At 36.2% G+C, this 21,125-nt stretch overlaps 1 protein-coding gene across 4 annotated transcripts in view; it reads left to right on the plus strand.

The window, feature by feature from the left end:
• The window catches only part of EIF4G3 (eukaryotic translation initiation factor 4 gamma 3), a 234,625-nt gene that overhangs the window by 35,943 nt on the left and 177,557 nt on the right, over positions 1-21,125 (plus strand). For all 4 annotated transcript variants that reach the window (XM_087820188.1, XM_087820180.1, XM_087820181.1 and 1 more), the window contains one exon: positions 20,270-20,345. Coding sequence is in view for 3 of the 4 variants with exons in the window: in XM_087820180.1 (XP_087676306.1) it covers positions 20,270-20,345 (76 nt within the window). In the remaining variant the exon portion in view is untranslated. The remainder of the gene's footprint in view (positions 1-20,269; positions 20,346-21,125) is intronic.

Consider the following 21,125-nt stretch of genomic DNA (forward strand, 5'->3'; position numbering starts at 1 on the left):
ATGGAGTGGGACCACATGAGATTTCATCATGCTACTCAGAGCAGTGTGCAGTTTAAAACTTATGAATTGTTTATTTCTGGAATTTCCATTTCTGAAACCACAGAAAGTAAAACTATGGATAAGGAGGGACTACTGTATTTTGAAAATTCTACTTAGGTTATTGCCTTCTCTCTTTGCATTGTGGAGCACATGGGGGAAGTGAAATATGGTTCTTTTAAGGTAAACAAACTTACTTATGTACGTTATTATTTAACTTCATAGCTGTAGTTGATCTCAGAAAAGGGAAACATGAAGGTAATAGTAGTCATGAAATACTTTGTCGGAGAGGAAGGATTTAAACTTGACCTCGAGGAATGATATTGGTTGAGTATGGAGGAGCTAGGTGATGATGGTGAAGCAATGGTATAGAAGAGAATGAATGTGGTATATTTAGAGGGCATTGAAGGAATTACAATTAACGGCCCCCCTCTTCCCAAAGGCTAACATTTATTAAGCACTGACTCTGTGCCGGTGTAAGGGATTAACTCATTTAATCTTTACAGTGACTCCATTTTACACATGAGGTTTAGAAACTCCATCAGGGTGGCCAAATGGTGGAGCCATAATGCAGCCTCCCAATTTTGTTAAAATGGAAGAGTTGTATTTGTGGATAAAAAAAAGTTTATCTGTTGCTGGTAGCAAAGTACTACAAAACAACCATAAGTGAACATCACAGTAAATTTTCACATTCTGAGAACACCAGTATGATAGAATATTAAGCAATAGTATGTTACCAGAACCTCAGAAAAACCCGATTCTTTTGCAGTCAAATATCTGTTCCCACCGAAATATTTCTAACCATATAGATTATTTTTTGTCACTTTTTGAACTTTATATGAATGTAATCACACAGAATTATCTCTTTTGTATCCTTTTTTTTTTTTTTAATGGTTCTAGTTCATTCTCATTGCTATAATGGTGGTGGTGGTGTTAATTGAACCTTTTATTATTTTTTTCAATATATCTTTATTGATTTCAGAGAGAGGAAGGGAGAGGGAGAGAGAGTTGAAACATCAATGATGAGAGAGTCATTGATCGAGCCTGCAACCTGGGCATGTGCCCTGACCGGGAATCGAACCACAATCTCCTGGATCCTAGGTCGATGCTCAACTGCTGAGCAATGCCCTGCCGGGCTTAATTGAACCTTTTAAAAAATAAAGTTGAAAGTTTTTTTTAGCATAATAGAAATACAAATGTTCTTAAACTTTTTTTTTTTTTTTTAAAAAGGCATTGAAAGTATCTCTAAGGGTTCTAAGCTTATATAATTGAAAATAATTTATGGAAGCTAAATATTAAAGGGCAAATTATTTTTTTTTAGTTTATTGTTGACATAATCTGAAGTATCAGTCTTTAAAAAATTCCAATCTTAATTGTGGTATCTATTCAAAATAAGTAAGTTGTTTTCCTATTTTTCCCTGTAAATACAAGCAATAGAGAACCTTATGAAGCTGGAACATGAAGAGCTTTGAAGTAGTACAGGAGAGTATGTAGATTCAGTGGTGATCTGAGCCAAGGGGGAAAATCTTGGGCTGAGATTTAAATTAACTTCATCTTCAGCCAGAGAATACCGAAATGGTGATTTTGTGTTGTTATGAGTGAATGATTCTCAGTTAGGTTGGTCTAGGTTCCACAGACTGCTTATTTTAAAATGTATATATTTTTTCCCATAGATGTTTGTGGGTGGTGCCAAATTTTAGAGTACTAAGCGTAGTGGTAGACATGGAATTCTAGCTCAAGTCTGATTTTAAAGTTCATACTGTTGCTTTTCTACTGAGATGTGTTTTTGGTAATGTGAGTTGTTGAGATTCATATTTATTAGCATAGTCGTGTACTCCCCCACTCTGATCATTGGGATATGCATATTTAAAACTGGTATCTTGAATTCAGATCTAGTATGACATATTTACTGAAATGCATATATAATGTATTAAGGTTTTGTTCTTTGATTTTTTTTCATCATCAGGATTTGGAGTGCTATTGTTAGTTTATGATTTGACCTAATTCTTATAAAGGAGTGATTTTACTAGATTGTAATAGATTTAATAAGATGTAACTGAAAGGTCATGGGGGAAATGAAGATGGACTACACTGAGAAGTAGTTGTAAAAAATTAATAGATTATATGACTTGTCAAAATGTGATTTATCTAGTATGTATATTTTAATTGGATCCATTGTGCGAAATTAAATGCTAAAAATAGTCTTTAAAGGTGAATATTAGACCAAATAGTTCTGCTAACATTTGGCACATTTATTCTCTCTACTTTATAACTTGTCTCTCATGTAACGGTTCTCACCATGTTCTTATAATTGTTGAGTGACTCAGATTCAGAAATGTCACTTTCTTTCCTAAACCTCCAGTGACCTGATGTTTTAGATCATTTTAGAGAAATCACAGTGACTAATTTTAGAAGCAGTTTTAAAGATTGGATGAAAGAAGGTACTACCTTACATCCTTCTGTACTGGTATGTACTACTTACCATTTGAATTTTTTTAACAGTGATCTTAAAAAAATAGTTATAATTAATAGCACAGGACATCTAGAGCTATAGGCTGTAGTTATAGCTGTAGTTTTCTTCTTTCTTTTTTTTTGGTTAATCCTCACCTGAGGACATTTTTTCCCATTAACTTTTGTGGAGGGGTGGGGGGAGAAACATCGATGTGAGAGAGACACATCAATTGGGTGCCTTCCCTCGTGCCCCCGACTGGGGCCCAGAATCGAACTTGCAACCCAGGTACATGGTCAGCCTGAGACCGTTCTAGTGCATGGGCTGACGCTCCAACTGTGAGCCACACTGGCCAGGGCTAGCTGTAATTTTCTTTGTCCTGTTTTCAAAGTATATAATATTACTTCTTCCTTTTACTTACCTAATAAATTTAGCTGTCGTTCTTTATTTTTATTATTCTTTTATTCTCACTGAAATAACCATTTCATTTCAGAAGTCAGTATGTTTTCCAGAAAATTGTTTAGAGGCCCTTTGGGACTAGTAGAAGATTTATTCATTTGCAAATCATGACCCAGTAAAAATGAGGTTGCAAACTATACATGAATTTGGCTTTTTCTTCTCTACTGTCATTATCAAGGAAATTTAGCTGTGTGACCTTCAGCATGTTCCTTAATTTCTGAGTCTTTCTTTTCTCTTTAGTTAGTTAGACATTCATTTTTATAAGATTATTTCCCAGGACTTTTCCAAATCTCTTAATTTACAATTTCATACCCATTTCAACTCAAAAAATAGAATTCATTAATTCTTAAAGTAGTGTTAAAGCAAAATTTCTAGTTAAATAATATCTACATAACCTTTAGAATAAACTTCATTAAAGTCCATTTGTAATCTGATTTGTGTCATAAATGCATTCTAATGTGATGCTGCATAAAGTCAGCCATATGAGTATATAAAACGTTAGTCATGGGGTGGGATTTTGAAATGAACATTTCCAATAATGAAGACGTATTAACTGTTCTGTATGTGTGTATGTGTGTATTTTTAAAGCAAATCAACATTTTTATTTTTACTCTTAATGCTAGAGAATGAGCCTTTTCATTGTTTAGAACCTCAAAGGAAATGGTGTCTTATGCCAACTGTATCTTCAAAGAATTATACAATTCTTTGGGTTATCAATCAAATTTAATTAAACTGTGACAACTTCTTTCACTAACTTTCCTTCAGTTGGTGAAGTTATGGCCGTGAGGAAAATGGTATGATCCACACCCAGATACTGTGCTGAAATGTGAGGTCTCTATTGTGAACCTGTGTTAAACATTGAGCTGCTGTTGCCTTCATTAGAGAATCTCCATAGGTTACTTGGCCTTTTGAAAAACAGTTGAACAAAAAAATGAAATATGTTTTTAAATTTAAACTTTTCTAATGCAAAGGGGATGGGATTATCATTTCTGGAGTCTAAATTGGAAGCCAAAAAGACTATTCCTTCTAGTTTTCTGAATGAACTAGATGTGAAATAGAAATGCAATTCTGGAATTTTGTTTAATAGTGAAGTGAGTTGTAGTGTAAGCAGGGTGTGTTAATAGACAAAGCCTGGGTAGCTGCATGCTTGCAGAGCTTTCTGTGTCCTTGCAATCTTCGTCCTTATTGTAGCCAGGCAGCTCAGGAGATATCCCCTAAAGAGGCAGAACTTCCCATCCTCCCTCTTCTCCTGTCTTTTTTTTTTTTAAACTATATACTGGGACATTCAATGGCCTTGCATTGACCAGAAAGACAAAGAGTGCTTTCATACTCAGGGTTAAGCCATAGCCAGTGTGCTGGGCCTTTGTTAGGGCTAGAACTAGCCCTTTCTCTTTCACCACCCCCAGTCTCATTGTTAATACTTTGTAGCAGCAACAGTATCTTTTCTAGAGTTTTACCTCTCTACCTAAAAACACACAGTTGCAAAAGAACATTCCAATTTCTTTTAACGAAAAGTAAAAAGAAAAGCTTAATTTCCTCTTGTGTTTTTTGATAAAGTAAGTGTGCCCTGTTACATCTAAGTGCCACAGTGCAAGACCTGATAGGCAGTTATTCTTTGTCATTTAAAAAGTAAAGTCAAAATGAACTTTATTTCCTTCTTGTATGGCTGTATCTCATCTAACTCATTGGTGATATTTATTCATGAAATACAGACAAGAATCTTTTCACCAGTGTCAAATCGTTTTTAAGTTACTCTATATTTTTGTTTTATTAGATAATATAAAGTGAAGAATTTAGACAGTTACGTGGATTATTCAAAGAATGCCTTTTGCCTCACTTAACAGGCAAAAGTTAATAGTGTTGGCCTTTGGTCCTACATTTTTTTTATATAGAAGTAAACCATCAAGCTGAAATAAGTGAAAGTTATTTTTTAAAACATGTTATAATTATCAGGTAGAACTGGACTATATTTTACAATTTTTTAAAAAATTTGCACTAAAGAGTTCTGTGTTATCTTTTTTTTTTTTTTTAACTACAGGTGATTCATCTTGTAATGAAATATTTTATGCATATAGGAAGTTACAGAGCATAACATAGTAAACACTGCTGCACATATCACCCACCTTTGTTGTACTTGTATTCTTAAGAGAGGTTTTTGAGGACCCTAAATGTCATCTGTGCCGTATGAATGTTTATGATTTTTTTTTAATTCCCTCGTCTGTTACAAGTTTTCCTTCTAGACTAGTCAGTTGTTAAGGTAAACCTATTGTGTGCCACATAGTTCATTACCCTTGACACTACACAGTGTCTCCTGGGAAGTATTTGTGATTTTAAGTTCTACTTAATAACCTTAGTATTAAACAAATATATACAATCGTGCGCCAAATTTTAATGATAGACCACATATATGGTGTGGCCCCATAGATTATAATGGAGATGAAAAATTCCTGTCTCCTAGTGACATTGTAGCCCTCGTAAGGCCACAGAACAATGCATTACTGACCTGTTTGTGGTGATGCTGGTGTAAACAAACCTAGTCGTAGAAAAGTATAGCATGTATAGTTATGTATAGTACATAATACTTGATAATAAATGTTATTAGTTTGTATATTTACTATTTATTGTTATTTTAGAGTGTACACTTTCTACTTATAAAAAAAATTTGCTGTAAAACAGTATGTCATGTTATGTCAGTAGCAGCCTCATACACGCCGTGTTTACTGCCCTCTTGACTGCATCATTTTCTCTTGTGCTTGATTTAATCTCATGTTTTGTTCATCATGGCCCCTAAGTGTGCAAAATCCATTGCTAGTGTTGCCAGTAAGGGGTCTCGTTGAGTAATTGACCTGGAAACAAAAACAAAAATGAATGAGGACTACAAAGGTGGAAAACCTGTGCCAGTTCTTGCTGGTCAGTCAGGTTTGTCCCAGTCTACCATAGCCACGCTCCTGAAGAACAAAGTGATAGAAACTTTTAAAGGATCTGCTTCATTGAAGGCAGTGAGCCTAACAGAATATTCAGAAGAGCCTGTATGAGACATGGAGAATTTTCTAATGAGCTGGATGGACTGAAGGCCAGATTCAGAAGTATATCCCTCCCAGCACCATGACAGTGCTGGCCAAAGCAAAAAGTTTGTTTGCATTAAAAAAAATTTTTTATTGAATTTATTGGGAGACATTGGTTAATAAAATTATATAGGTTTCAGGTATACAATTCTACAATACATCATCTGTATATTGTGTGTTCACCACCCAAAATCAGGTTTCCTTCCGTCACCATATATCACCTTTTCTCTCTTCTACCTCCCCCCGCCCCCCTTTTGCATGTTTAAAGAAAAGGCTGGACCCAACTGCAAAGTTGAATGTACTGTAGCTCTGGATGGTTTAAACAATTTCATTGTTTATTATGTAATGTGAAGGTGAGTGCTGAGTTTGAGTGCTGATAGGAAGACAGCTGAAGAATCTTGGAAACTCTAGATAAGGTGATTATGGGGGGAAATTACTTGTCAGAGCAAATATTCAATATGGATAAAACCCTCCTATTCTGGAAATGGATGCTTATAAAGACAGGATCACAGTCTTGCTTGGGGCAGTATTGCAAGGTACAAATTAAAAACCTTTGTGATTTGGCATGGTGAAAATCCCAGGGCCTTCAGGAATATCAACAAGCATACACTCTTCGTGTCCTACAGGAGCAAGAAGTAGTCATGGATGGCCCAGCTCCTCTTCAAGATACCCCCCTAAATTGCTGTGCCAGCAATATGGAGAAGTAGTTTGGAGAGTAACACAGCATTTGAGATTGTTAATAATGCTCCCAGAATCCTCCTTTTATTGGTGATCTTCATCCCAATATCAAAGTGGTGTTTCTCCCTCCAGACACCACCTCTTTGATCCAACCAGTGGATCAGGAATTTAGAGCAGCTTTTAAGGCTGACTACTTGAGGAGGACCTTTCCCCATGCCATTGCTGAAACTGAGGAAGACACTGATGCAATTTTGGAAGGATTACAAACAACATCCATGGCTGCATCCAAAACCTTGCTTGGGCTTGGGGGTGATGCCACCAGGGTGTGTGTGAATAGCATCTGGCAGAATACACTTGAGGTTTTCCATAACTTCAAAGGATTTTCCGAGGGTGAGGAGGTTGCAAAAACCTAAAAGTTTAAAAATAGAAAAAAGGTTATTGATAAGGATATAAAGAAAATATTTTTGTACATCTGTATAATGTGTTTAATTTATTTTTTTAAATTTAATTTTTCCTATCACCATTTATTCCCTCTATGCCCTCTTCCACCTCCACCCAGTCCCCTTCCACCCCCCAAAATTACCACACTGTTGTCCATGTCCTTGATATCTCTTTTTTTTGGTCACCCCCCGCCCCCCAAGCTGTCTGACTGCTCTTTGAGTCTGTATTTTGCTTGGTAGTTCAGTTTGTTCATTAAATGCTACACGAGTGAATTATACTGTGTTTTTACTGTACCTTTCCTGTTTTAGTTATGTTTAAATACACAAATACTTAAACATTGCATTACAATTGTAGTATAGTAACACACTATTCAGGTTTGAAGCCTAGAAGCAATAGGTTATACCACATAGCTTGGTTGTGTAGGCTACACCATCTAGGTTTGTGTAAGTGCAGTATGGTGGTCACATAATGGTGAGATTGCCTAACAATGCCTTTCTCCTTGTCATTAAGTGGCACATGACTGTATATTAACTTTTTAGATTTTAAAGCTATGTTGTCACATATTCTAAGAAGGGAATATAATATACAACTTGGTGGATATTTATTCACAGTTATTATATAAGCTGGTATATATGTCGTTGAAATCTGAGGGAAATTTTCTTTTATTTTGTCATTGATTCAGCTGCTTTTGGTACCTTATTTGACCTTTTATACTAGAAAGATAAATTGCACTTCGATGTCTTAATATTAGTAGTTTATTGTGCACCTATGTTTATAAAGCACTGGGCTAAATGCCTCACATTCTCTAAACTGTATATCAACTCTCTGAAGCAGGTCCTGTTACTGTCCTCATTTTCTAGTTGGAGACACTTAGAGATGTTAAATGTGATCCCCCCGAAATCGCACCAGTAGTAGTGGAAGAACTGGAATGCTAAAATCAAATTCGTATTCTAGATTAATGATTGAATAAACTGTCTCTGGAGTTTAGTATTTTAGAACTGTTGTAATAAACCTTTTAACACAGTCTGAAGTTGATCTGTTTCACTTAAAGACAGGGCTTCAGGTTGAAGTATTTTCAAGTTTTTTGAAACCTAGGTGTTGGCTGGAGTTACTGGTTCTAGTTTATAGATTTTAGGACTTGTGTGGGGTGTGTTTGAGTCAGCTCCAGCCCTTGGACTGGATTGGTGTCACTGGCTCAGTCCATCATAGTTGCTGTACCCATTTGTAGACAGACAAGTCTTGAGGAGGGCACTTAGCTGCTTAAACCCAAAACTAAAGAAAAGGAAAGGGTTGAGAAAAAGGAAGAATAAGGAGTCTTTGTTTTTCTAGTGGTTTTCACTCTGCTGATGAGTCCTACTGGATGGGGCCTAGAGTTAAGATTCTAAGATGAGGTGGAGAGGGACAGGTACATGGCTGGGCTGAGGCCCAGATTGAGTGGCTGCCGTGGGAAAGCAGTAGGGAAGGCTGCCCTTGCTACATTCACTTTCGAAGTTTACCAAACATGGGCCAGCGGAATGGAACCCATCATACATACCAGTTTGTTCTTTTTCCACAAAGAACATTAATGAATAATTATATGTCACTTTTCAAATGCACAGTAGTTCTCTGTCAGTGAATGAAAACCCTTTGGATTTTTTTCATGACCTCGTTTGATGACCATTTTTGCATTAATTTAACATAAGTACATTTATGGGATCCTCTGGTGCCTGTACCTACTTGGAGCACTGTACTTCTGGCCTGTTTACCTAGATTTACTCTGCTCTAGGAATTTTATTCGGGATATTGGCAGTGTGGAAATTCTGTTGCTGGCATCAGGGTGCCCTGTGAGAGAGAATGATTTTCTTAGGGTAACATACCATTTAGATGCAGAGATCAGAACTATTTCAGTAATTGTTATGCCTTTTTCACTTGATTGACATTTTCACTGATGGTGCAGAATCAGTGATGGTTCATACTGCTGGCACCTTAGCATGAATCAAATGCCAAACTGTACTAGTAATTGATTGTGTTCTTCACCAATGTGCATTCTTTAAAAAAAAAAGTGCCAGTTTCGCTTAAATATCTTTGCCGAAACAGTAAAAATTATTTAACTAAAACTTGACTCCCACCTTTATATATTCTGTGTAATGGAATGGAAGGTACACATAAAGTGTTGAATAGTTGTCCAGTAATGGTTTTAATGAAAACCACTTCTATGAGTTTCAGGCAGAACTAATGGCTTTTTTAAAAAACATCATTTTGCCCGGCTGGGTGTGGCTCGGCAGTTGAGCATCGACCTAGGATCCAGGAGATCAGGGTTTGATTCCCGGTCAGGGCACATGCCCGGGTTGCGGGCTAGGCAGCCGATCAGTGACTGACTCATCATTGATGTTTCTGCCTCTCTCTCTCCCCTGCCTTTCCTCTCTCTGAAATCAATAAAGATATGTTTAAAATAAATAAATAAATAGGCGGAAGAACTATTAAAAAAATAAAAACATCATTTTTACTTGAAAGTGATAAACTATGATTGTTCAGACTTGGATATTTCGTGGACATAGTTTCAAAAATAAACAAATATGCCTGTTACTTCAGTGAAAAAACTGTTGCCAGTGATAAAATTACAGGTCTTAAGATATTTTATGCCTTTTTCACTTGATTAAAAAATTAAGTAGTTAAGTGAAAATTAGAATATTGGAAACTTGTATCTGCCACCATGAGTTTGACAGCTTCCCAATACTTTATAGCCTTTTCTGATGACATCAGTGGTGATATTAACAGATTGGATTATTTATATTGTACAACGAAATATGTCAACATCTGGAAAATATGCATAACTTAATGTACCAATATTTTCCAGATGTTCTGTGCATGGTGTTACAAAGTCATGCAGAGGTGAAAGGTCCATTTAAAATGCAATATAGAATAAATTAATTTTAATGTAACTATGTATGAAAAGTTAATTGATACGGTTTTCGATCCCAGATTGTACCTGTTTTAAAAACTACTGTTTGTCAAGTTTTAGTGGAATAGTAAAAAAGAATACTCTCAATTATCAGGAAAAGCTATTAACATACTCCTTTTTTATAACCACACATCTGTATGAGACCAGATTTTCTTCATAGACTTCAAGATAACATGTTACAACAGATTGAATACAGAAGCACATGTAAGATTTCAGCTGGTTTTTTATTAAGCTAAATATTAAAGAGATTTGCAAAACTATAAAAACAATGCCACTCTTTTCCCTAAATTAGGAGAAAAAAGTAAATTCTTAAAAATAAAAAAATGTTACTTATGTTAACATAGAATTGTTTTATTATTGTTATCCGAAAATAACTTAATAGATACTCAAAAATTTTTCTAAGTTTTAATTTCTAATGTGGTAAGCATACATGGATATATAACCTATTTAAGCAAAAGATCTTTAGGTTCCTCAGTAATTTTTAAGTGTAAAGGAGGTGTTCTGGGACCATAAAGTTTAGAAACACAATTAGATCTCAGTAATTAAAGCTATAATTTCTTAGTTTTTGTTATTTTAATTAAGTAATTCTTTTAAAGGAGAAATAAACTTCTCTTGTAATTTATTTAGTTACTATCATTAAATTATATGCTATGGATTATATCAAACACCACCTTACTTGTATTACTTTTCACCAGAACCCTAAGATGTATAAGTGCTATTACTCCCATTTACAGATAAGAAAATTGAGTCTCAAAAAGCTTAGCTAACTTTCCCAAGATCATACAACTAGTAAGTGGTGGAGTCAGGATTTGAATCTCGCATCTGATATCAGAGTTTACATTCTTGATCACATAAAATAATTGTGAAAATGCCCTGCATTTCTCTTAGATTTAGTGTCAGTTAAATTTAACAGTTGTATCTAGGATGATTATTTACTTACATACATATCCTCACTTGTTCTGTCCTCTTTTAACTTTCATAAAGTTTTCTTCCTCTTTTCTTTTTTCTCTTTTTCTAAGTATAGCCTGGAAGTCAAAGATAGGGGGATAGAAACAATACCAGTTAAGTGTCTGTTCCTCCTAATCTTTATGATAATTCTGTGAGACAGCTGTTACCATTTATGAGGAAACTGAAGTTTGGAGAGATGAAGTGATTTTCCTAACTCAAAAAGTAGAGGGATCAAGATTCAAAGTGAGATCTTAATTTTCTAAAAGTGGTTGTTCTCTTTCTATTCTGTCTGCTTTTTCCCAGATGACGTGCATTAGTGGGTAGGAAAAAAAGGAAGAATCAGCACTTATTTCTCTGCCCAGTTCTTTTTTTCCCCCCCTCTATTCCCCTTTCTCTGGTTACCTACAGAGTCTTTCTCTCCTGAACCTGAGTGATCTGGGTGTTGGTACCTCTCTTGACTGACTGTGAATCTTGACTGATTGTGATCTGTGGTTATTGTAGCTGGGTAGGCTGGCTGGAAGAGAGGCATGGTATTTAGGATTTAGGTGCTTTGATTTGACATTTGAAGTAATACCTTTATACTTTTGAGGAGATGCTTGGGCTGGCTTGGGTGCCACATCTTTATTTCTCCAGTCTTCACATAAGAAAGTGATCTTTCCCTGGCTGATGTGTCTCCACGGTTAGAGCATCCATTGAGGGTTCGATTCCTGGTCAAGGGCATGTACCTGGGTTGCAGGTTCAATCCTCAGCCCGGTTGGGTCGAGTGCAAGAGGTAACCAATCGATGTGTCTCTCTCACATCGATGTTTCTCTCTCGTTCCCTCTCCCCTCCCCCCTTCTTCCTCCCTTCCAGTCTCTCTGAAAATCAATAGAAAAAATATCCTCTGGTGAGGATCAACAAAAAAAAGATCAAGATTTATTTTGGCAGAATAATCCCTACTGTAAAAACTTTATCAAGACAAAAAGAGAAGCAAGCAGCTTTGCATTCTAATTAGCTTGGAAATGAATTTGTTTTTTTAAAAATTTATCTTTATTGTTGAAAGTATTACAGATGTCCCCCTTTCACCCCCATTGATGACCACCCCCCCATGCCTACCTCACTATTGCCTGTGCCCATGGGTTATGCATATAAGTTCTTTGGTTAATCTCTTCCCGCTCCGCCCCCTGAAATGAATTTGTTTATTTGAAATCTTCGACCAGCCATCCTTATGTAGAAAAATTTTTGTCTAGTTGGAAAAAGGACATTAAAATATAAAGGAATAATGAGAAAGTGTTTGAACAGTTCTCATAAGATAGCATTTATTGAACACCTACTATGTACTTAGTTATTTATAAGGATTATTTCATTTAATCTTTAAAACAGTTCTTTAAGGTATTATTTTCTGCCTCTCCGTACACATAATAAATAGGATAACTGAGGCTAAGTGAAAGGAAGCGCAGTGTGTGATCTCTTATAACAAAGTAGGGAAGCCAGGAATTTGATCCAGGTCATAGATTAATGAAGGGAAGGAGGGAAAGCATTCCATGCCATGGGAGTTGCAAGATCAGTCAGAAACTAACCTGATATTTGTTATTTAGAGGTTTCACTTTAGGGAGTGGGAAATAAAGATTAAGTTAAAGAGCTCCCAGCTACTGGTGGTAATCGAATCCCAGGATTTGGACTTGGAGGTAAAAAAAACACAATTGGGGAGCCATGTATTGTTCATTGGTGACGACAGTGTTGTTCGGGAAGATGGAGGTGATGATGCTGTACTGTGTGCATTGAAGAGGAAGAGGCTCCAAGGCTCCAGTGAGGAAAAGGGGGGCACTCCTGCCAGTAAAGCATGAAAACCTGTATTGAGGTGGTGCTGTGGCCTGGGGAAAGGAAGGTGACGATGGCTTCTAGAAAAGTTACAGAATTGGCGCCTGCGGGAGGCAACCAATTGATGTGTCTCTCTCACATCGATGTCTCTGTCTCTCTGTCTCTCCCTCCCTTCCACTCTCTCTGAAAAAGCAATGGATAAAATATCCTTGGGTGAGGGTTAAAAAAATAAATAAGATAATATTTGCAGATGGTAAAAAATTAAAACAGGACAAAGACTATGTATACAGTGAAAAGTAAATATACTTCTCACCCGCAGTTCCTTAGTTGTCTTCTCAGAGGCAGCCACTTTTTTCAGTTTTTTATGTGTTCTTTCAGAGATGTTTTGTGCAAATTCAATCATATAATAAAACTTGACAAACATTTAAAATTTGCAATGCCATCAAATTCATGAAATATATTTAGATACCAAGCAATAGGAGAAATTGTTTCTAGTCCTTAAAAAATATAACTGGAATAACTTTTTTTTAATACTCACCTGAGGATATATTTATTGATTTGATTTTAGGGACAGTGGAAAGGAGTGGGGAGGGGTGAAGAGAGAGAGATGTGAAAGAGAAACATCGATTGCTTGCCTCCCATATGAACCCGACGGGATCAAACCTGCAACCTAGGTATGTGCTGTGACTGGGAATGGAACCTGTAGCCTTTTGGTGTATGGGATGACACTCCAACTAACTGAGCCACCCAGCCAGGGCAGGAATAAATTTTAATAGAGAACCAGGTTGTAGATTTTAACTCAGGTTTTATGGTTTCCGAGCTGTATACAAGCTGAATTTCGTCTTTTACTTTTATGTAATTAACATTTTTGAGGCCTATCATGTTTAGAATTGTATGCAGCTTTATTATAAGTGAAGAAACCATATGTGTAACATTCTTAATTAATTAGTTATAGGCAGTAACTCTTGAGCATCATCTAGATTGTCTTTTGTTTACAGTTAATTAGCAGAGCTAGAAAGTCTCCAGAATCTTTAATTGACTTTAAGTCAAGTTTAGAGGGAAGCTAGCTCTAGTTTAGCTTTACTTGCAGTTGTATTAGTCTGGAACCTTGATGTAAACTGCTGGGATACTGAGAGAGAGAGAGAAGTGGGGCAGAATAGGAGCAGCTTTTGTGAATTAAATATTCATAACGTGGTGGCATTGTTTGATTTTAATCACGCAAGTTTAGAATTTTTATATACCTCTCCATGCTTGAATGTTAAGTACCAAAATATACCAGAAACAACTAGAACTTACTTTTATAAAAATATTTGATTTTTTTTTTTTTTAAATATATCTTTATTGATTTCAGAGAGAGGAAAGGAGAGGGAGAGAGAAAGATAGAAACATCAATGATGAGAGAGTCATTGATCGGCTGCAGCCCACAACCTGGGCATGTGCCCTGACCGGAAATCGAACCCTGATCGCCTGGATCCTAGGTCGAAGCTTTAACCACTGAGCCATGCCCGGCTGGGCAAAATATTTGATTTTTTAATGCTAGGGTGTACTACTTGTGGATAAGGAAAAGTTAATCTATTAAGTTCTAGGAGTTAGTATTTATATATTCTTCTTGGACTTATATTTAACACTAATCATAGCATGCATGTCATAATGAGCTCGTTTGGCTTGAGAACATTGTAATTAGAAAAGATAAGAACAGAAGATTATTGGTATGTATTATATTGTATTTCAAACCATTTTCTCCTTTGCTCTTTTTAAGTTTCCCAAATATTTGTACCTTTATGTATATTACTGCTCCAGTTTATTTTAAAATCTCTTTATAAGCCTGACATCTTTGAAGAATGACATTTGATTGTTTTAAAAATATTTTTGGAAGATTCTCTTAAATTTATACATGTGACACTAGATACTTGGTGATTACAGTGACCTAGAATTTATGGAAGAAAGTAATCTTGGCTATGCCCATTCTACATAAGAACATAAATCTGCTGAAAAACTTTTGATAGTTTTTATTATAACAGAATTTTAGGTTGAAAAGAAATGCTGTTTTAAAAGAAACCATCTTCCTGAGAATTGAGCATGTCTAGAGTGAGAAAGGAAAACATTGCCTGTAGTTATTTCCATACCTCAGAATCAACAAAGAAAACAACATTGACTTCACATGGGTCTGTGTCCTAAGAAACTGTTTAGAGTTGCATGCAATAAGTTATATTTAGAGTTGCGGTAGTTTGTAGGATTTTTTTTTTGTTAGGACATTTTTTATTGAATACTGAAAGTTTAAAAAAAGGGGAAGTAAATCATAGTGATACAAAAGTTTGTGTGCTTTTTTTGTTGGTAATTTAACCAAAATCTAAAGATAACTTAGTCTAATCTTTTGCTTCATGATGGAAAATTGAGTTCCATCCTCTTATATGTTCATTAAATACCACTGGAGTACCTGCTCTCTCGGTGGTGGTGGGGCGAGTGAGACAGACCTGTAGAATGCTTTGCAGTTCTTTCTGGTGTGAGTCTGTAAGTAGATGGAGCATTGAAAACGTTTCGGGGTACTTTGATGCTAAGGATAATGACTACAAAAGCAGGAGAGTTATGCTTCCTAAGTGGTGGTGGCTGGTATTTTATGTTGCCATTGCTATTCATCAGTCATTTTCTTCAGGGGAAAATTAGATTCGCTAAAAAAATTTAAGTGAGCGGGGGCCTTGGAGATAAGGTTTACTAATAAAAAGGGATTGATTTTCCCCATCAGCCTCTCTGATAGTCCACATGGTAAGGACAAGTATTTTCAGTAGCCTGACTTTCGGCATGTTACAGTTGGGTGAATTAATTTGGCCAACAACACGAGTTGTTCAGCTGTAAATAAGAAAAGCAGATTCCTCTATTGGGTGCTTTTCCATGTGAACTGCTTTGAGTCGAGAACTGTTAAGTTCATCTGCGAAGCTGTTCACCTTGGGGACAACAGGTAAGTTAGAATCAACAAGTTTCATAACAGAGAGATTCTGTGTACAAGTTCACCGAAGTGGCAAAGATCAATCAGTATCTTTTAGAATTTTGTCAGATATGGAACAGACTGCATTTCTGTGTTTTTATTACTCAGTTGTAAGAGGTCTTCATATATTCCAGATTCAAGTCCTTTATCAGACATGATTTGCAAACATTTCTCCCATTCTGTGGGTTGTCCTGTCACTTTCGTGATGGTGTCTTTTGATGCAACAAAGTTTTTAACTTTGTTGAAACACAGTTTATCTTATTTTGTTGTTGTTGCACTTGTTTTTGGTGTCATTTCTAAGAATCTGTTGCCAAATGTGAGGTTATGCAGATTTATCCTGTTTACTTCTAAAAATTTATAGTTTTAGCCTCTACATTTAGGTCTTTGATCCATTTGGAGTTAAATTGTGTAAGACATGTCCCTTGTAGGCCAGAACTAATAACATTAAAGGGATTATAGCTATTTCCAAAGCAACTATATTTTTAATACTGCTTCTTTTGAGAAATCATGCATAGTATCTTCGTGAACTGGTATAGTTTTGAATTTCTGCCCTTATTTTTATGTTATATAATTTCCTTTTTCATTATCAAAATTGTGTAGAAAGGAGGAGAAAGTGGAGAAGGCATAAATTGACTGACATTACTGTATTGCCCTAAAGCTTAAATAAGGCATAATGCAGAAAAAGATATTTCCATTCATTTGTTTCTGTTTCCTGAAGTCAGTCAGTCGCCTGTGTCTTCTCTAAAGCAGTATTTGTGCCATGGGCTTGTACTTTCGCTTTCCCTTTCAGGGAGGCAGTGGTAACTTGAGGCTGTCACTTTAAGAATACTGCTTATGTTGAGCATTGGGAGAGTAGCTTTTGTTGTAGTAGAGTGGGACAAAGTTTAGGAACATTCAGCTGGGAGTTGTAAATGGGGCATAAGTGTTTCAGCAAACTGGAAGAAGATTTCTCTTGACTTTTACTACTTGCTTTCTACCTTGTCAAAATCTACCTTTTGAGGCGGTACTGAGTACGAGTCAAACCCAAGGTCAGTTTATTGCCACTGATCCAAAACTCTACTGAGGAGAGTTCATCATTCATGAAATTTCAGTAAACATCTGTGCTTAAAGAAATTATCGGTCTCCTTTTCTTCGTGGTATAAGTAGGAAACATTCAGATCATGTAATCACCTCATAGATCCTTGATTTCTTTGATGAAATTTGGTTGCTGAAATTTTTTTATCTGCCTAATTGACATTTAATGTGGAGTGTAGTGAGTACTTTAATAATCAATTTAGAGTCTACTGTGCTTTAATTCTCTTTAACTTCAAATTTTATTTTATTCTGAAATTTGTCTTGTTAATGTTTTTTTAAGAAAAAGTGTGTAGAATTAGAATTATTTTGCATTTATATTTCTAATTAGTGGCTTGATTCACTTATTACATATCATTTGTCTAATCTTGTTAATGATTTTTCTTATATTTCCTAATGATATAAATCAGCAGTTTGAACTACAGAAATGTCAAGTGGGTGTGCTGCTGTATTTTAGTCATGAGATTTTAGAAATAAAAATGTGTTCTGGAGCACTGCACATGCATAGTACACCGCTTATTGATTGAATTAGAATTTTAAGTGGTGCTATGAGAAGCTATTTGCTCGTTACCCTGCACTCAAAGGGAAATAAGCATCCAATGATGTATGTTGGAGATAGGAAATAATAAGCTTAGTGGTTGGCAGAATTAGGAGGAATTACGCTGTAGTCTAAGAACTTGACATGCATGTCATTTCTTTGAATTTACCTGTTTTTGGAGCAAATGCCTGGCAGTGCCTATCTCATACTGATTTATATGGGCTTTTTTTAAGTGGAAAGGGTGATAACCAGCCTAGTTGCAAATTACTAAAATATTAAGTTATTCTTAAATTGATATATAATTCACATACCATATAATTTACAGTATTCAATTGTACAATTCAGTGATTTTTATCATATTTATGAAGATGTGCAACCATAACCACTAAGAATTAAAGGAGAAAATTGCTCTGTAAAATAAGCTCCCTTGGTTTCTTACATTACCTTCTCTGTCTGTAATATTGAGTAGTCATTTGCCATTGCGGAGATGATTCAATTTGGGCCAAGAATTCGAGACTTTTCAGTTTTAGAGTGACACTCCATTGACTCTCTTATGAGACGAAATACTAATTTAGTTCTGTCCTATAGATAGGGGCAACCATATTTTGACCAGATTGTCTCCCCTTGTACACACTAATGTAATAGGCAGAGCACAGTCTTTAGAATACAGAGAGACCTTACTTAGCCTTGTTAACTTCATCTTGCTGAGCCTCAGTTTACCGGAGTACTATAAAATGATTCAGTGAAGACAGCCTGGTTAGTTATGCTGTAGTACACTTTAGATTCAGATCTTCTGATTTCTTTTTTTAGTTTTCTCTTTATAGGACTGTGTTTTTGTTCTAAAATAATTATTTTTATCCAGTTAGCCTTTAAAGAAACAGTTCATTTATCAATCCCCACAATATTCTGTTGGTAGTTTACAGAGAGTGAAATAAATGAAATCAATATTCTTTACCTGTTGCCAAGGAGAAAGAATGTTTGTTAACTGGACTCTTGGCCAAATATATGATTGTCTCTTCAGAAATCTTGCAATTACAGTAATACTGTTTGCCACTAAAGTAACTTAATAGTAATAAGGAGCCCTAGCCTTCCCTTAAGTGGTGTGGTGTGGTTCAGCTTTTGGGGCATAGTACTGATAACTCTTTTGAGAACTTCTCACATAGTGAGAATTAGCCTTAGCTAGAACAAGCAATAGCAGTTGGCTTTGCAGAAGAAAGAATGGCTTCATATTTTTCATTATTCATGTGACCACAGTGCAGAACTATAATTCAGAGAAAGTTTTACTTCAGCCTGGGGTAATCTTATTTCTGAAAGGATTAACAAGCTAATGTGAAGGACTTGTGTCCTGAAACTTGTTAGACTTATGTTTCTACATTGCAAACATATATATAGTTTGGATGAAGCAGCTTTTTAATGACATATTTTAGCTTTGTTATTTCTCAATGTGTCCAAATCAGTTCTTCATGCATAGGGGATGATGGCAACACATTGAACTGTTGTCCGAGGTGACTAGTTTAAAGAACTGTCTAGAGATTGGTACAGTGTTACTAATTTTTATTTTTTAAACCCTTACCCAAGGATATTTTTTCCATTGCTTTTCAGAGAGAGTTGGGGAGCATGCGAGAGCAAGTGCGCAAGAGTGAAACGTCGATGTGAGAGATTGGTTGCCTCCTGCACTTGCCCCTACTGGGGCTGGGGATCGAGCCTGCAGCTGAGGTTCGTGCTCTTGGCCGAAATCGAATCCAGGACCCTTCAGTCTGCGGGCTGACGCTCTAACCACTGACTGAGCCAGACTGGCTAGGGCTGTTACTAATTTTGTATGACTAAAGCATAGGTGTTTTTTTTTCTCATTTTGTTTTTTCTCTCTCACCTCAGTAAACTGCTGCTACTTAGATATAAAGAATTTCACTTCTAATGATTCTTTCCAACTTCAGCAACTTGTGGTCATTCATATAAAATTATTTTTTGCAGCTGTCACTCTGTCTTTCAAACTGTTCCATTGAGTTAGAAAGGAACATAATATGAGAGGTATTAAATATTTGTTACAATGAAGGAAGGATTCTCATTTTGGGTTTACTACATTTATATAGTCATTCTTTTAAAAATACATTGAAATTATGTAAATCATTTGTATTTATTGTAGAAATAGCACATAATGTAATTTTACCATCCAGAGAGAATTGCTGTTAATGTTTTGGTGCCAGTCTTTTGGTTGTCATTCTTAAAGAGGTAAAAATACCACCTACCAGGTAGAAGAACTTACACATTTTTCAGTTTTTGAAGCTGAATAAAATTATAGTCTTTTATCTTTTAACGGAAGGTCTTGACAACATGCTGAAACATTTTAAACTAAACTATGTTGGAGAGCCTCTTTTTAAAAATGGTGGGTGGAGATGAGGGAAAGTAGCAGCTAAAACAGAAAAACAAGGAAACAATTGTATTCTCTATTCCTGTGTAGTTAGCAGAACAGACACGGCCTTTGTCAGCAGTTTCCAGGTTGATGAATTAGTCTTATCTTTCTGAAGATCCTGCTTCTATTTCCTTAGTCTCTTTCTCTAGAAAGGAAAGGTGGTAGTTTTTCAGCATAGACCTAAAGTTTGGAGGCTTGTTGTGTAATTCTGTTTTGAGTTTCCATGGAATGTTTATCGGGGGAATCACTTTTGGAGAGATTGATCTAATTGTATTAGAAAATGGAAACTTGAAATACTTTGTTTTCCAGTTTCTGTGGAGTATTAAGTGTATAACCCCACTAATTGGGTGCCCGAACTTGGGTCATTGACAGAATTTTGTGGTGGTAATTTTCTCTTACTGCTAAAGCAATCCATTTTTGAGTCCTCTTATCCTTAACTCGCTCTCCTAGAATTCCTAGAGGACCTGTGCAGCAGCCTCTGGAGGATCGGATCTTCACTCCTCCTGTCTCGGCCGTGTACAGCGCGGTGAGTACCTGGCTCGGGGTGGTCTGCTGGACTGGGTGTCTTCCGCGCATGCGCCTGTCACCTGTAGGCAGCGTTTGTTTGATAGGCATGTGATAGATTTTTTTTGGCAAAAGGTTCAGTAAAATCCCAAATAGAATTAGGTATATATAATAAGGTACATAGGCTTTTTCCTCATCATCTTTTTTTAAAAAAAAATACGTCTTTATTGATTTCAGAGAGAGGAAGAAAGGGAGAGAGAGAGAAACATCAATGATGAGGAGACTCATTGATTAGCTGCCTCCTGCACACCCCCTGCTGGGGATCAAACCCGAAACCCCAGCATGTGCCCAGACTAGGAATCGAACCGAGATCTCCTGGATCCTAGGTCAATGCTCAACCACTGAGTCATGCCAGTGGGGCTTCCCCATCATCTTAATTTAAGAAGTGGTGATGGCCCGCCGGGCGTGGCTCAGTGGTTGAGCGTCAGCCTACGATCCAGGAGATCATGGTTCCATTCCCCGTCAGGACACATGCCAGGTTACCGGCTGGATCCCCAGTCGGGAGCGTGTAGGAGGCGGCCAATCAGCGACACTCTCTCATTGATGTTTCTATATCTCTCTCCCTCTCCTTTCCTCTCTCTGAAATCAATAAAAAGATATATTAATAAGAAAAGAGTGCTATTTATAAAAAAAAAAAGTGGTGATGAAATAAGCATGTTAAGATAGATGGACTCATACACCTGTCTTTTTTTCTTTCATAAATATTCGCCTTTGGCCTTGTACTGTGATTTCTTTTAGGACA

Source organism: Miniopterus natalensis, chromosome 9 (assembly GCF_054644295.1).
Source record: "Miniopterus natalensis isolate mMinNat1 chromosome 9, mMinNat1.hap1, whole genome shotgun sequence".
In the NCBI taxonomy this organism is placed as follows: Eukaryota; Metazoa; Chordata; class Mammalia; order Chiroptera; family Miniopteridae; genus Miniopterus; species Miniopterus natalensis.